The sequence below is a fragment of the Hyla sarda genome, chromosome 1 (genome assembly GCF_029499605.1).
Source record: "Hyla sarda isolate aHylSar1 chromosome 1, aHylSar1.hap1, whole genome shotgun sequence".
In the NCBI taxonomy this organism is placed as follows: Eukaryota; Metazoa; Chordata; class Amphibia; order Anura; family Hylidae; genus Hyla; species Hyla sarda.
Genome location: NC_079189.1, coordinates 37,392,591 through 37,409,276, shown reverse-complemented (window position 1 = coordinate 37,409,276; position 16,686 = coordinate 37,392,591). Strand labels below are relative to the sequence as shown.

General features: G+C 42.4%; 1 gene segment (V, D, J or C); it reads right to left on the bottom strand.

Moving 5' to 3' along the window:
- Positions 1-15,567: 15,567 nt before the first annotated feature.
- LOC130336731 (immunoglobulin kappa variable 6D-21-like) lies at positions 15,568-16,082 on the bottom strand. The segment is given in 2 exon segments: positions 15,568-15,875; positions 16,004-16,082. Coding segments are annotated over 2 exon segments (357 nt in total).
- Between the last annotated feature and the right edge of the window lie 604 nt (positions 16,083-16,686).

Below are 16,686 nucleotides of genomic sequence, written 5' to 3'. Positions count from 1 at the left end.
TTCTGCTCGTATGAAGGTCCAAGCCGACAAAAGACGCAGGCCTCCTCCGGAATTTCGCTCAGGTGACAAGGTTTGGCTCTCCTCTAAATATATCCGATTCAGGGTCCCAAGTTACAAGTTGGGCCTTCGTTACTTGGAACCCTATAAAATAAAGAGTCGGATCAATCAGGTCTCTTACCAGCTCCATCTTCCTCCCTCCCTCCGAATCCATAACTCTTTCCATGTCTCCCTGTTGCCGGTACCTCCGATATTTTCTCTGTCAAGGAGATCTTGGCGTCCCGGATCTCTCGGGGGAGAAGATTTTTTCTGGTTGATTGGGAAGGCTGCGGTCCTGAGGAGAGGTCTTGGGAGCCTTAGGAGAACATCTTGGACCGCAGTCTCATCCACACTTTTCTGGGCACCAAGAAGAGGGGGAGACCTAAGGGGGGGGGTACTGTCACAGCGTGCGCTCCGGTCTCCTTCCCCGGACCAGAGTGCCCGCCCCCTCGGCCTCCCCCCTCGGGATCACGCTGAACGGGAGCACGGGTTCCCTTGTGCCGTGACGGCTGGTCCCCGTTCACGCGCCGCGTCCCTATCTCACTCACCTGCTTCCCCGCTCCCCGCGCCGTCTGTCTCGGCCTCCAAGCGCGCGCGCGCCTTCAGTAAATTTTAAGGGCCAGCGCGCCATTGATTGGTGCGCTGGTCCTTGACCTCTGGCCACCTCCATATAAATGTGACCTGCCCCTTCCTGCTCTTGCTGGATCTTTGTGCCCTAGTGCCTTGGAGAAAGCGTTACCTATTGTGTATACAAATTTTACGTTTTCCTTCATGTACAGCCCTATGGAAAATAAAATTAGGTCAGCGATATATAAAAATTGGCATATTCTTCAGCAGGATGACATCTTAAGTAAAACACAGTTGAATAAACCATTAATCTCTTTTCGCAGAACTAAGAATATTAGAGATCACATTGTACGAGGAAGATTACAAGATGATACGTCCAAAAATTGGATAGAAAAATCAAAACCACAAGGATGTTTTAAATGTGGACAGTGCAATTTATGTTCTCACATGATACAAACGAAAAGCATACATTTAGGGTCACAGAATATTGATATCCATGATTTTGTCACATGTAAATCTACCTATATCGTTTATGCATTGGTCTGTACATGCGGTTTATATTATATTGGGAAGACCATAAGACCACTGCATAAAAGAATTAGGGAACACTTTCGTTCACTCACTACTGGAAAAGGCTGCCCAAAAGTAATAGAACATATGAAATATAAACACAATAACAAAATTGAAGATTTAAAATTCCTAGGATTAAAAACAGTTGCACCCTTAAAATTTGGTGGAGATAGACATAAATTATTGTTACAAAAAGAATCTGAAATGATTATACTTACAGACGCCATAGGACCACTAGGATTAAACCTACGGGAGGATTTTAATGTATTTCCATAGTGCAGGTGGATGTTGTTAGCATAGGACCTATGTTCACAACTAGCGTTTTAAGTACAATGCATAACCTCCGTTAGTGTTACACAGTTTTAGGCGCTGTTATAGCTAGTTAGTAAATACTAATGCTAGTCTCTCTATACCACACACCATATTTGTGCTTTTAACCCTGTAATGTCTATTTTTCTATTTTTGTATTACCTGGTGTATGTATTTAAGGGGGGAAGGGTTAATTGATGTCAGAGGTCATGTGTAAGCGCTCTGCGTAGCGCGAAACCGGTCGACTTACCTGTCGTTTATGTTGCGTGGACCAGCGATCCCGAATAAAACTTCTTGCTGTTTCCGTGAGTGCCGTCTGCGATCTCTTCTTTCAACTATTGTGTATATTGCCCTGCCTGTTGCCATACCCGTTGCTACCGTCTACTCGCCCGTGAAGCTTTGCTGCCTGCCCTGACCTCTGCTACGTCCGACTACGCTCCTGCCTGCTCCCTGTGTACCACGCCATATCAGCTGCCAGAGAGGTCGAGTTGCTACTGGAGGATACGATAGTACAACCCGCGCCATCGCCTCTCTGGTCCAGAGGATCCACTACTAGTCCTGCCGGTTCGTGACATGCCGCTAGATGCACGTGTACACTAAAAACAAAAAACATAAATAATTCTTGTATACATGTACATACAAATGTATTTAAAAAACTAAAAAGGGTGTTTTAGTAGTTGCTAAATAGGTGACTCTACCGGCCCCTCCGAGAGTAGCATTCCAGTCACCAGTCACTAGCACCTGTCTCAGAAAAAAATAGCAAGGGTAAACTACCCTTAAGATATCAAGACTAACTATTAAGCAGTACTTGCACACATAGTACCTCAAATAGCTCACTTAAATGTACTTATCTCAGTCTTCTTCAATACACAAAGTAAAATAAAAATATGTCTCACACTCAAGAAACACTTTAGGAATTGTAGCCTATTGATATTCAATTCCTGCCACTGTTAGGTACACAATCTTTCTTCTCTTTATTACGTGTGTGAGATGCTCTACCTGGCCAGTAGGTGCTCTTGCAAGCTAAAATTAAACACGTATTTCTAAAGGTAACCTAGGTAAGGTTATACTGTTGTGTTCTAGGGGGTAAGAAGCGTGTAGCCAATAGACCTTAGTAGCTAACTTATTGGTAGATAGCCTCAGGCAAGCCAATATATTCTTCTGTGTACTAACAGGTAAACTTAAATGGCAAAAAGTAAAATGTTATAGTGAGATATATGTGTCTAGACAGCTTGAAACAAAATGTTATAGAGAGCTGTATATAAAAATGTTTAGACAGCTTGAAGCAAAATGCATAGAGAGCTGCATAAATGTCTAGCTAGCCTCGTAAATGTATAGGGAGCTATAAAAATGTCTAAGGAGCTAGAAACTAAATGTCTAGATAGCTTCATAATGTCTAGTAAGCTTCATAATGTCTAATCAGAATGCTAGTCAGAGCAAAAAATGTCTAGCAAATTTAAAGGTGTCTATTGTTTACTCAGAGTTTGTCAGGATGTATATAGGTATAATAATTTCATCCTTAGCCTTCGTCCTAGTTCCTCTACCTTAGGGGACAGGTGTCGGGGTCGACTTGTTTTAAGTAAGGGGGTTTGTGGTGTCCCGGTACCGTATTTCCTACCGTACCTTGTGGTGGGGTCCCCAAAGTCAGAGTCCCTAAGGACTGTGGGGGTCCGCTTCTCTAGTTAGCCCCTAGTTACCCCTTAGTCCGTTAATATTTATAACTATTATTAATGTAAATATGTATATTGCATTACTCACTTGTTTGGCGTTGCAGAACCTTAGGTCATGTGATCAGCTGCTCAGAACTCTATGATATGTTGAAGTACCTTTGGTGGTTCTTATGTCACGTGTTCACCCACAATGCCGTGTAACGGTGAGTGGCATTTGTTATGGACCAATCCAAAACGTCCAGCCCCTGCCCATATGAGGGAGCTGCAGCCATTATTCTCTCTCTTGGGTTGCTGACACACAATGAGGTAGGACCTCCGCAACTTACAAAGACAATTACTAGGCCTAAGCCTTGCGGCCTCAGCCTATATCAAAGCGGATATATATAAATAATTCACCGCTATCTTCCGCAAGATCACTGGACCTAAACTCATCCCTAAATCCAGCGGATCTATGCTACAGAATATCTTAGAAGCTAAACTGAGCTTATCTGATCCCAACCAACTGTCAATCGCTGCTCAATTACAAATAGACTTCGTTATCTGGACTGATATTAATATTGCCTGCTACTGAAAGTCTTCAGTAAAAGTTCTTGCAAGTTTTCAGTTCAACAGTGGTTGTGGACAATCCATTTATTACACACTCACCTATCGCTCTTGGGAAGGTTGGCGATTGGCCCAGGACCATTACAGTATTTAACCCCCACCCTGACGTCACGAGTAGTGTTGCTCGCGAATATTCGCAATTCGAATATTATTCGCGAATATCGCATATTCGCGAATTCGCGAATTTCGCGAATATAGCGCTATATATTCGTAATTACGAATATTCGTTTTTTTTTTTTGTTTTTTTTCTTCACAGTACACATCACAGTGATCATCCCTCTCTGCTTCCAGCTTGTGTGGTGTAAAGAAGGCTGTAATACTACTGTGTGAGACTGGCGTGCGAAAATTCGCATATGCGAATATTGTATATGCCAATATTCATTTATGTTAATTTTCGCATACGCGAATATTCGCATATGCGAAAATAAAACGAGGATATAACGAATATGCGAATATTCGCGAATATATGACGAATATTCGTCCATATATTCGCGAATATTCGCGAATTCGAATATGGCCTATGCCGCTCAACACTAGTCACGAGTGACAAGGGTTAACAGCCCTCTTTATAACCTGCACAACAACATCCCGATCACCATTCACACCCCCAAGGCTACCACAATTAGTTGGTGAAAAATTAATATAAACTTTTTTTTTTTTTAGTTCAGAAAACAATTGTTGTTGATTTCAATGTGACAATTAATGTGGCACACTTACAGTTGGTATATATAGTTATTTTTAAGAGTTGAGAAAACACATTTGGCACAAATTCAAATTAAATTAATATTTAAATAAAAAATGTATGGTAAACTGATGCAGCTATTCTACCTCCACCCTTTCTGCTGCTACTACGAGGCCTACACTTGCACAACCCCATGATGCCAAGAAGGGATCAATTTCTCGCCCTAACCTAACAAAGCAAATGCAGCTGCAATAGTAGCTTTGGTAGTCTAAAAATGTAATTAAGCACTGCTTCTATGGGCTCTGAAAACACACACACTATCCCTGACAGAGATGTTCATTTGATCCTAACATAACTAAGACAGCCTACAATCCTACCAAAATGTAGCTTTATTGCTTTGGTGTAAAAATGAAGTGCAGCAACCGTTGTTACCTGTGAGTAGAAGACAGAAGATGCTGAATGCAGCCATATTAGGCCGAGGAACTAATAAAACAATCAAGGATATATTTTTTTTTTATCAGCTTTCCTCCCTAAAATGGGCGCATTCAGCATCTTCATAATCCTTCAAAAAAACTTTTGATAATGCAAAATAACTTTCCAATAGCATGTTATAAAAAAAAATATGCTTCTTTCTATTTAATTTTCTATTTTGAAAAAATGACCACTAGGGGTCACCCTTACCAGTCCTGGCCACAAGCCTTTTTTTGAAGATTTCAGACTCATGCTAGAGTCCTATGTCTCAGACTGCAGCCGGGACACAGACAAGCTCAGCACTGCTCCCTGGCATGCTGCTGTTGCATGGGTGGTAAGATGGGTGACCTGGAGTTTGCATCAGAAGCAAGCTACCCTAAAATAGTCGGTAGGGCTTTTTTTATTTCACTTTTGAGCAATACTATATTAACATGTGTCTATATACCTGCCCATCTGCTCAAAGAAAGTGAGTGAGTTTAAACATGAAAAGGAGGCAGGCACATGACATGCAGCATTAAAGCTCTTGGTAAGGGGAACAAGGGGGTCTAGCTACTATAGAGAATAAAGCAGTGCTGAATACCCCACAACATTTGGGGACCAGTGTCAAGCAGTGGATAAAGCTTCACCCTGCTATAAGTCGTTCCTGGAAGCTGTTGGTGGCCACTGAGGAACTCCTAGAAGCTTCTAGGGGCCCCTGGTTGCTTGTCTGTGAGTGGTCTTAGGCTCCTGGGTTTAACACCGGGAATGTAACAAATGAGAATTGTTTATTTCATTTAGAATTTTCAGAATTGTTTTTAAACTGATTTAGCGCTTTATTTTAAGGTTTTTGTTGGCATAATGTTGAGGGTATTTTAGGGGTAGGTGTCAGGGTGTGGACCTTTCAAGCAACCCTGATCAATTGTGGAAAATAATATGTTATATTCTAATTTCTCTGTATAGGCAGGGCTGGCCTTAGGTGTTCAGGCGCCTTGTGCGAGCTAACCTTGTGGTGCCCCCCCCCCCCCCCCATTACCCCATAAACATACACAAAGAGGAAAAAATATTTCTAACAAATATTTTTTTTTATATTTAATCATTCCCCTACCCCGTTAATCAGTCCCATGTCCCCCTTCACCAGGCCCCTGCCCCCCTTAATCAGATGCAGTGTAGTTCTCCACATTAAGTGCAGTATAGCTCCCAACATTAGGTGCAGTATAGTTCCCCCACATTAGGTGCAGTATAGTTCCCCCACATTAGGTGCAGTATAGCTCCCCACATTAGGTGCAGTATAGTTCCCCACATTAGGTGCAGTATAGTTCCCCCACATTAGATTGACATTATAGTTCCCCACATTAGGTGCAGTATAGTTCTCCACATAAGGTTGGTAGTATAGTTCCCCACATTAGGTGCAGTATAGCTCTCCACAGGTGCAGTATAGCTCTCCACATTAGGTGCAGTACAGTTCCCACAACATTAGGTGCAGTATAGTTCCCCCACATTAGGTGCAGTATAGCCCCACATTAGGTGCAGTATAGAGCGAGTTCGCTCTGTGAGTAATGATGGGCGATACAGGGGACGGAGCAGCGTGAGTATGGAAATACCCCATATGTGGACGTAAATGGCACACTATTTGGGAAACTACATCCCTCAAGGAATGTAACAAATGGTATAGTTAACCTTAACACCTAGCAGGTGTTTGACGTCTTTTCGTAAAATGTTGACATGAAAATGAAAAATTTGATTTTTAACACAAAAATGCTGGTATTTCCTCAGATTTTCTTTTTTATATGGGGTAATAGGAGAAAAAGACCCCCAAAATTTGAAGTCCAATTTCTCCTGAGTAAGGAAATACCCCATATGTGGACGTAAAGTGCTCTGCTGGCACACTACAGGTCTCAGAAGAGAAGGAGCTCCATTGGGCTTTTGGAGAGAGAATTTGGCTGGAATTGAAGTTTGGGGCCATGTGCATTTATAAAGCCCTCTGTGGTTTCCCGGTAGCGTATTGCATACCGTACCTTGTATGGTGGTCCCCAAAGTCAGAGTAACTACGCTCATGTAGGGTCCCTCAGTTGGGACAGCCCCTAGTCACCTCTCTTCCACTCCAATGTTGTAGTGTTTACATGTACATATTTAATAATAATAATGCATATGTAATATAATGTATAGTATGCTTACCTTGTTAGTGTCGCAGGACCTTCGGTCATGTGACCATGTTAATGCCTCTATGGTTTGTTAGAGGACCTTGGGTCACATGCTACCCACAATTCTGTGTAAAGGTAATTGACAGCAGCATTGGACCAATTAGCTCTAGTCCAGCAACTGCCCCTATAAGGGAGCTGTAGCCAATTATCGCTCTCTTGGGTTGCTGCTCTCGTGGATGCCGGACTAGCAGGATGGATCTGTGCAACTTTCAAAGACAGGCTAGGCCTGAAAACCTACCGGCCTCAGCAGAAACTAAACCGTGAGTTCTAATCTAATCCCCTGCTGGACCTAAACTAAACCCCCTAAATCCAGTGGAACAGCGCATATCAGTATAAAGACTCAAAATTGCTTAAGGTCCCAACTTTTGTCAATCTCCAGTAGAATTTGCATTTGTAGAGACTGTTCTTGTTATGAAGCTTGCATAAAATCTTTAGTAAAAGTTCCAACTGTTTTCAGCAAAACTCTCCGGTTGTGGACATTTAATTATTCTATACCTCCCTATCGCTCTTGGGAAGGGTGGCGGTAGGACAAGCATTACAGAGGAGCCCACACTCTGGCGTCACGAATAGCAAGGGTTAACCAAACACCCTACACACAGCTACACTCCCTACACCCAACTCCCCCAGGCTATCACATCCCATTGTGCCAGAACAGTGGAATCCCCCCCACACGTGACCCCCATGTTAGAAACTAAATCCCCCCAGAAATGTAACAAGGGTTACAGTGAGTACTTACAAATTACAGGTTTTTTGAACAGTGGGCCATAAAAGTCAAAATATTGATTTTTAACACTAAAATGATGGTGTTACTCCAAATTTTTCATTTTCACATGGGGAGAAATGAGAAAATGGATCACAAAATTTGAAGCCCAATTTCTCCCGATTAAGGAAACGCCCCATATGTGGATGAAAAGTGCTCTGCTGGCACACTACAGGTCTCAGAACAGAAGGAGCGCCATTGGGCTTTTGGATCGGTGGAGTGACAGCGTGAGACAACTGCAATCTGCAGGGAGCCGGGGATTATCGGTAATCCCCGGCTCCCTGCAGATTGCAGGTGTCTCACGCTGTCACTCCACTGATCCGGTGAAACCGTGAGTACTATTGACTGTCTCTGCACAGCTCTATAGACTTTGCTTTTTTACAGGACACCATTGTGAAAGAGTCTTTTCCTGCTTTTTTGTTTAGGTAGATCGCAGGATGGTGAACACATACAGTGGATCTGCTATTTTTTCCCTACAGGCGATGCTATTGGCTACCTGGGGCAATAGGCTATTTGTCTGATCTCACTGTGTATATATCTGTTTGGTATCATGCTTTCCTTTTAGGATTTTTTTGGCATATATTTTGATTGATTTTTATATACTCTGTGCTACCGACTTGGATGATTATAAGAGAGTCACATATACTAGACATGTGCAATTCGGTTCGGCACGAATGTCTAAATTAACGAATTTTACCGTTTTCGTGCATTCGGACCGATCCGAATGCACGAAAACATATTTTGAACATTCCCGAATAGCCACGATAATACGAATAGCAAAGTAACGAATACATTCGTTATTTCCCGACCATACTGCTGTAAATAACGAATGCATTCGTTATCTGTAAACGAACGTGAAGAATTCATTCTGATAACAAATATAATAAAAAGGATATAGATAGTTTGATTTTTCGGATACATTCGGTATTCGGGTACATTTGGTAAATCTTTATTCTTTTTTTTGGACTTTAGCGATCCTAAAAAATTATGGAGATACCTTTTTTATAAAAATTTCGTAGGGTATCATAAAAAAATCATAATAAAAAAGATACAGTGGTGATGGAAAAAATTGTATCTAATGAAATGTATCTTTTTTATTATGAAATGTTTATTCATTTTTAAACAGGGATCAATTTATGTGAGCGGGTAAAGCACTAAAAATGTAGCCGACAATAATGAAAATGTAGTGTGTGCTTGTTTTTCACTTTTTTTTTAAACATTTTTTAGGTAGTACTACTACTCCCAGCATGGAACACACTTTTCCATGATGGGAGTAGTAGTTACCTGTACTAATTGACAGATTGCAGGGGTCCCTTGCGATCCTCTTGTATAATGTATAGATGGGCGGCTGCTCTTCTATGGTCCCCTGCTCTCACGTATATATACACATATTCATATTTCCCGCAGAGCTGTGATTGGCCAGATGGTTCCAGCCAATCACAGCTCTCTGTGAGAAATAGGAATATGTGTATATATACGGCCGTGCAGGGGACCATAGAAGAGCGGCCGCCGCATTCATACATTATACAGGAGGATCGCAGCGGGTGTCAGGAGTGATACCTGCAGTGATCTTCCCTTTACTACAAGTACTAATACTCCCAACATGGAGCACACTCTGCTCCATGCTGGGAGCTGTAGTACCTGTATTAATAGACAGATCGCAGCGGTTACACTCGCTGCCATATGTCTATTAATGCAGGTACTACAGCTCCCAGCATGGAGCAGAGTGTGCTCCATGTTGGGAGTATTAGTACCTACAGTAAGGGACAGATCCCAGGGATGTCACTCCTCCTGACACCCGCTGCGATCCTCCTGATGTGAATGTCGGGATCAGCTGTTCTCAGGGCTACAGAGCCGGGAGAACAGCTGACGCTGAGCCGTAGGTATACATCGTATATCTACTGCCCAGCAAGAACTTACAGTAAGCCTGCAATGTGTATACAGTATACACATTGCTGGCTCACTTAACCCCTTGCTGAGCTGTGCGCTATGCGCAAGCCCAGCAAGGGAAGAGTTAACTTACACTGCTGGACAGTGTAGGTTAACCCTTTGGGCGGTATACACTTTATACAGCTATCTATAGATAGCTGTATACAGTGTATACAGAAGACGAAGTCCAGCTTACTTCCCTCGAGTCCCGGGCGGGGTTCGTGTAGCTCCGCCCCCTAGTGATGACGTCATTAGGGGCGGAGCTACAGAAGGGAACAAGGCTAATTAATCTGAAGCTCTGTTCACATTGTACGTTTTGTATAATGTGAACAGACCCTTCTGGCAGTGTCTACCCAGACAGGGAGACTCCAGCTGTTGCTAAACTACAACTCCCAGCATGCCCAGACAGCCAAAGGCTGTCTAGGCATGCTGGGAGTTGTAGTTTTGCACCAATTGGTGGCTCCCTGTTTGGGTAGACATTGCATCATGGGTGCTCTCCCCAGCGGACAGCGCCAAAAATGTCATAACCAATTTTTTGTGTTTTTTTCTTCTCGTTTCAGATCCGTGTATGCAGAGGATTACTGCGGATTCGATGGATTACGGCGGATTATTTATTTTTTCCTTTAATAAAATGGTTAACGAGGGCTGTGGGGGAGTGTTTTTTCAAATAAAATAATTTTTCCAATGTGTTGTGTGTTTTTTTTTATTGAATTTTCAAGGTTAGTAGTGGACGCTGTCTTATTGACGGAATCCATTACTAGGCCAGGGCTTAGTGCTAGCCCCAAAAACAGCTAGCGCTAACCCCCAATTATTACCCCGGTACCCACCGCCACAGGGGTGCCGGGAAGAGCCGGTACCAACAGGCCCGGAGCGTCAAAATGGCGCTCCTGGGCCTAGGCGGTAACAGGCTGGCGTTATTTAGGCTGGGGAGGGCCAGTAACAATGGTCCTCGCCCACCCTGGTAACGTCAGGCTGTTGCTGTTTGGTTGGTATCTGGCTGAGAATGAAAATACGGGGGAACCCTATGTGTTTTTTATTTTTATTTTTTTATTTAAATAAAAAAAAAAAACGCATAGGGTTCCCCGTATTTTCATTCTCAGCACAATACCAACCAAACAGCAACAGCCTGACGTTACCAGGGTGAGTGAGGACCATTGTTACTGGCCCTCCCCAGCCTAAATAACGCCAGCCTGTTACCGCCTAGGTCCAGGAGCGCCATTTTTGACGCTCCATGCCTGTTGGTACCGGCTCTTCCCGGCACCCCTGTGGCGGTGGGTACCGGGGTAATAATTGGGGGTTAGCGCTAGCTGTTTTTGGGGCTAGCACTAAGCCCTGGCCTAGTAATGGATTCCGTCAATAAGACAGCTTCCGCTACTACCCCTGAAAATTCAATAAAAATTAAAAAAAAACACAACACATTGGAAAAATTATTTTATTTAAAAAAACACCCCCCCACAGCCCTCGTTAACCATTTTATTAAAGGGAAAAAAAATAATCCGCCATAATCCATCGAATCCGCAGTAATCCTCTGCATACACGGATCTGAAACGAGAAGAAAAAAAAACACAAAAAATTGGTTATGACATTTTTGGCGCTGTCCGCTGGGGAGAGCAACCATGATGCAATGTCTACCCAAACAGGGAGCCACCAATTGGTGCAAAACTACAACTCCCAGCATGCCCAGACAGCCTTTGGCTGTCTGGGCATGCTGGGAGTTGTAGTTTAGCAACAGCTGGAGTCTCCCTGTCTGGGTAGACACTGCCAGAAGGGTCTGTTCACATTATACAAAACGTACAATGTGAACAGAGCTTCAGATAAACTAGCCTTGTTCCCTTCTGTAGCTCCGCCCCTAATGACGTCATCACTAGGGGGCGGAGCTACACGAACCCGGCCCGGGACTCGAGGGAAGTAAGCTGGACTTCGTCTTCTGTATACACTGTATACAGCTATCTATAGATAGCTGTATAAAGTGTATACCGCCCAAAGGGTTAACCTACACTGTCCAGCAGTGTAAGTTAACTCTTCCCTTGCTGGGCTTGCGCATAGCGCACAGCTCAAGAAGGGGTTAAGTGAGCCAGCAATGTGTATACTGTATACACATTGCAGGCTCACTGTAAGTTCTTGCTGGGCAGTAGATATACGATGTATACCTACGGCTCAGCGTCAGCTGTTCTCCTGGCTCTGTAGCCCTGAGAACAGCTGATCCTGACATTCACATAAGGACGATCGCAGCGGGTGTCAGGAGGAGTGACATCCGCTGGGATCTGTCCCTTACTGCAGGTACTAATACTCCCAACATGGAGTACACTCTGCTCCATGCTGGGAGCTGTAGTACCTGCATTAATAGACATATGGCAGCGAGTGTAACTTCTGACACCCGCTGCGATCTGTCTATTAATGCAGGTACTACAGCTCCCAGCATGGAGCAGAGTGTACTCCATGTTGGGAGTGGTAGTACTTGTAGTAAAGGAAAGATCACTGCGGGTATCACTCCTGACAGCCGCTGCGATCCTCCAGTATAATGTATGAATGCGGCGGCCGCTCTCCTATGGTCCCCTGCACAGCCGTATATATACACATATTCCTATTTCTCACAGAGAGCTGTGATTGGCTGGAACCATCTGGCCAATCACAGCTCTGCGGGAAATATGAATATGTGTATATATACGTGAGTGCAGGGGACCATAGAAGAGCAGCCGCCGCATCTATACATTATACAAGATGATCGCAAGGGACCCCTGCGATCTGTCAATTAGTACAGGTAACTACTACTCCCATCATGGAAGAGTGTGTTCCATGCTGGGAGTAGTAGTACTACCTAAAAAATGTTTTAAAAAAAAGTGAAAAACACGCACACACTACATTTTCATTATTGTCGGCTACATTTTTAGTGCTTTACCCGCTCACATAAATTGATCCCTGTTTAAAAATGAATAAACATTTCATAATAAAAAAGATACATTTCGTTAGATACAAATTTTTTCATCACCACTGTATCTTTTTTATTATGATATTTTTATGATACCCTGCGAAATTTTAATAAAAAAGGTATCTCCATTATTTATTAGGATCGCTAAAGTCTAAAAAAAGACTAAAGATTTACCGAATGTACCCGAATACCGAATGTATCCGAAAAATCTAAACCGAAAATATTGCCGAACCGAAATTTTTTTCCAAAACGAAAAAACGAAACGAAATTAAACGAAAATTTTTCTAGTGCACAAGTCTAACAGGTACTAAATAGTACACTACTTGGTTGTATGTATGCCCTTTGCAAAGATGAGCGCACTGTTAAGCGTATTTGTACGCAGAAAAAACTTTTTTTTTCTTTAATACACCAGCAGGTGTATAACGTGTGGTATAACAATGAATTCAGCACAGAGACAGAAAAAAAGGTGGTATATGGTACACTAGTTGCTTGTATTTAGGCCCTTTGCAATGATAAGGCCACTGTTAAGCGTATTTTTACGCAGGAAAACTTTTTCTTCTTTAATACACCGGCAGGTGTATAACGTGTGGTATAACACTGAATTTAGCACATAGACATAAAAAAAGGTGGTATATGGTACGCTGTTTGCTTGTATGTAGGCCCTTTGCAATGATAAGGCCACTGAAAAAGCGTATTTGTACTCAGGAAAAACTTGTATAACGTGTGGTATAACACTGAATTTAGCACAGAGACAGAGTAACAGGGGAAAAATGGTAAAAAGGCACTAAAGTCCACACTAATATGACTTGTTTCCGAACAGCAGCAGGACCCAACAGTGCAGCACCACAAAAAAAAAAAAAAAAAAAAAATCCAGGGATTAAACCCTAAATTGCACTCTGTCACACAATTCTGAGCAGCAGAAGATTTGTGGAGAATAAAAACTCAATAGAACTGAAAAATGAGGAGATAAGATGCTTCAGAGAGTTCAGGCAGCTTGGAGATCTGTATGAGGCAGCTGACAGCTATCTGCCCCTCTCTGCTGCAATGCTCAATAACGTGAATAGGAGGTTTAGCAATCAATGATCCTTCTCAGTGTAACAGCACAGCAATCTGCACTCCTGTCTTTCCCTAATACTGATGTGACTAGCAGTTGCAGTGTAACGCTGTGGTATGAGCTATTCACACACACACAGTCCCGTCCTCTCCATCTGAGTGCATAGATGAAATGAAGAGAGGCAAGATGGCCGCCGATTATATAGGGGCTGTGACATCACAGGGGTCAGTGAACACTGATAGGCTGCATCTCACATGTGGTTCAGGGTCAGCCCGCCTACCTTCATTCCCGCCGCTGTTTCCCACCCTCCCATAATCCCCTGCCCCATGTACTCACATGTGGATCCGCCATCTTAGCTCTCCAACAGCCTGGAACGCTGTAAAATGGAGTTTAATGAAGCGATTCGTGCGATAGATTGCGGCGATATTCATATTAATTGCGAATCGAATTTTTCCTGAAATTCGTAACGAATTCGGGTTCGTCAACTTCGATTCGCTCATCTCTAATCACAAGGATCAGAACAGGATTCTATCTTAGGAGATTCAGGATCAAGCAAGGGTCAAAACAGGACTGACAAAATGCACAGTGTGGACAGAATAGCCCAAGACTCAGAACAAGATTCAATCCTTGGAATAGCAAGAATTAACGAGGTGAAAACAGGACTGACAAAACGCAAAGTGTAAATACAGACTAAGACAACACAAATCAACTGAAGGCAGAACATGCAAAATACTAAAACCTGACAAATGCTAAAACAAAGCAGGTACAAATCTTTATGTCAGACAGGACAAAAAACCATGGTAAAACTCAGGACATGTACTCAAACAGACAAAATCTAAGGTGCATAATAAACTAGACATGGTCACATTGCAGGTGTAATTACCAGCAGAGAGTTCCAGCAGATCTAGGGTCTAAATAACCACACCCGGGTTGCCATAGGCTGGAAGCATTAACTCTTCCCAAACCAGGGAGAATAAACACAGCATCTGTTCAGACATTAACCTGCTGTCTGAACAGGACCCAAAGCAGAAAAATGCAAAAACACAGAAATGGACATTACATGCACCCATTGGGCCTCTCGGAATTAGCCTCTTATTCTTACTTTATTCCACCAAATACGTGTTCTCATGTGGGGTAGCCTTTTCAATTTAATAATGTTTTCTTACAACCAAATTAGCCTTAACCCTGAACACCTCATCCAACTGTGAGAGCCATGACTGCTCATGGACTTTATAGTTGATTTTGGACTTTGACCCTACTGGACAGGCTCGTCTTATGCATTCAGGGTGGTGCTATTGTGTAGCTGCCACTCTTTTCTGTTCTGCAATACCATGAATGAGACAATAACTAATAGCAACACTGCACAAACACTGGTAGGTATATTTATATTACCCATAAACACTGCAAATTGTCTATTAAGAAAAAGGAGGATGTGATTCTTTTACACTGTTAATTCATTTTGGACCTAATTATTATATTTTAGATATACTCTTCTAAGATAAACCCATAAACCCACGGCTTCCAGATTTGAAAGGAAAGACTGTACAGAGGTTTTGTACATAAAGATTTAAGATCACTGAAGTTCTTATGTTTTTGTCTTATGGTGTTCATCATCAGCCGCTCAGTATCACAATCACATCTATAGGATCAGGTCTGAATGACATCACATTCATCTGAGATCAAGCAGAACCAAGTCTGTAACAAACCCCTGAACGCTTTGGTGGTTTATTTCTATTTCTGTCTATATCATGCTTCAGTAATGTGTTTTCTTTTATTAGGAGGAAGAAGGTTTTTGTACGGCTCTGTATCACTGTGTGAGAGGCAACTGAGCACTCTGCTGACATTGATAATATGCGGCATCATCCTCTGTCGCTCCTCTGATTGTAAGAGTGAAATGTGTTCCAGATCCAGATCCAGTGAACCGGTCTGGGACTCCTGTATGTCTGGTGGTTGCATAAGATATAAGAAGATTTGGCCGTTGTCCTGGTTTCTGTTGGTACCAGTGTAAGTAGCCGCGTATACCAGAACTAGATGTACATGAGATGGTGACTGTATCTCCTGGGGACACAGAGATATAATCTGGATATTGGGTCAGTACAATCTCTCCACAGGATCCTGAGGAAACACAAAAAAACATAAAAAAAAAAAGTATAATAAAGATAATATATTAATAATAGTTATAACATTTATGAATAAAGTAAAATAAATATAAGTAACCTGTATAGATATAATACAGATATTACCTGGAATGAAAACATAAAGAACACAAAGCAGATATGTCAGAGAAGCCATATTCCCTTCCCTGGTGTATTACAGACACGACTCAGTGAGTTATACAACCAGGTGTTTATATAACATGAAAGTCTAAAGGAATGTAGAAGTATAATATGTAAAACAGCAGCCATGCAAATCTACACACTTCCATTTCCTAGATACAAGTTCTCTGTGTCGCCCAATGATCTTGTCTGTAATTAAACAAAAAAGGGAGTAGACGGTAAAATGACCTATAAACCAAGCCATCCTTGGAGTGGGGACTAGAATAAAGAAAGATGTAGATAAGTTTGATGCATGCTGTCAGTGAGATGGTATAGGTTGAGTGTTCTATCAGTTCTGGAATAATCTGCTGTGGTGAGACCTGAAGGGTGTAAATCAAGGTTAAAAGAGTATTAGGCCTAAATCTAGCTAGTCAAAGAAGGTAGGCATCCTGAGTGTAACCTGGTGGAGTTTGTCTGTAGAATGAAAGGCCTGACTTTGGTGGTGACTATTCTCCAATTCAACCATTTATAAGCAATGTAAAGAAGGCTTTCTCTTGGTTTTTGAGTTTAACCACATTGGTTATAGGGTCTTAGGTCAGACGATCACCTATTGTACCATTGTGCGTTCTGAAATCATTAACCTGTTGGGGATGAAGGGCGTATGCATACAC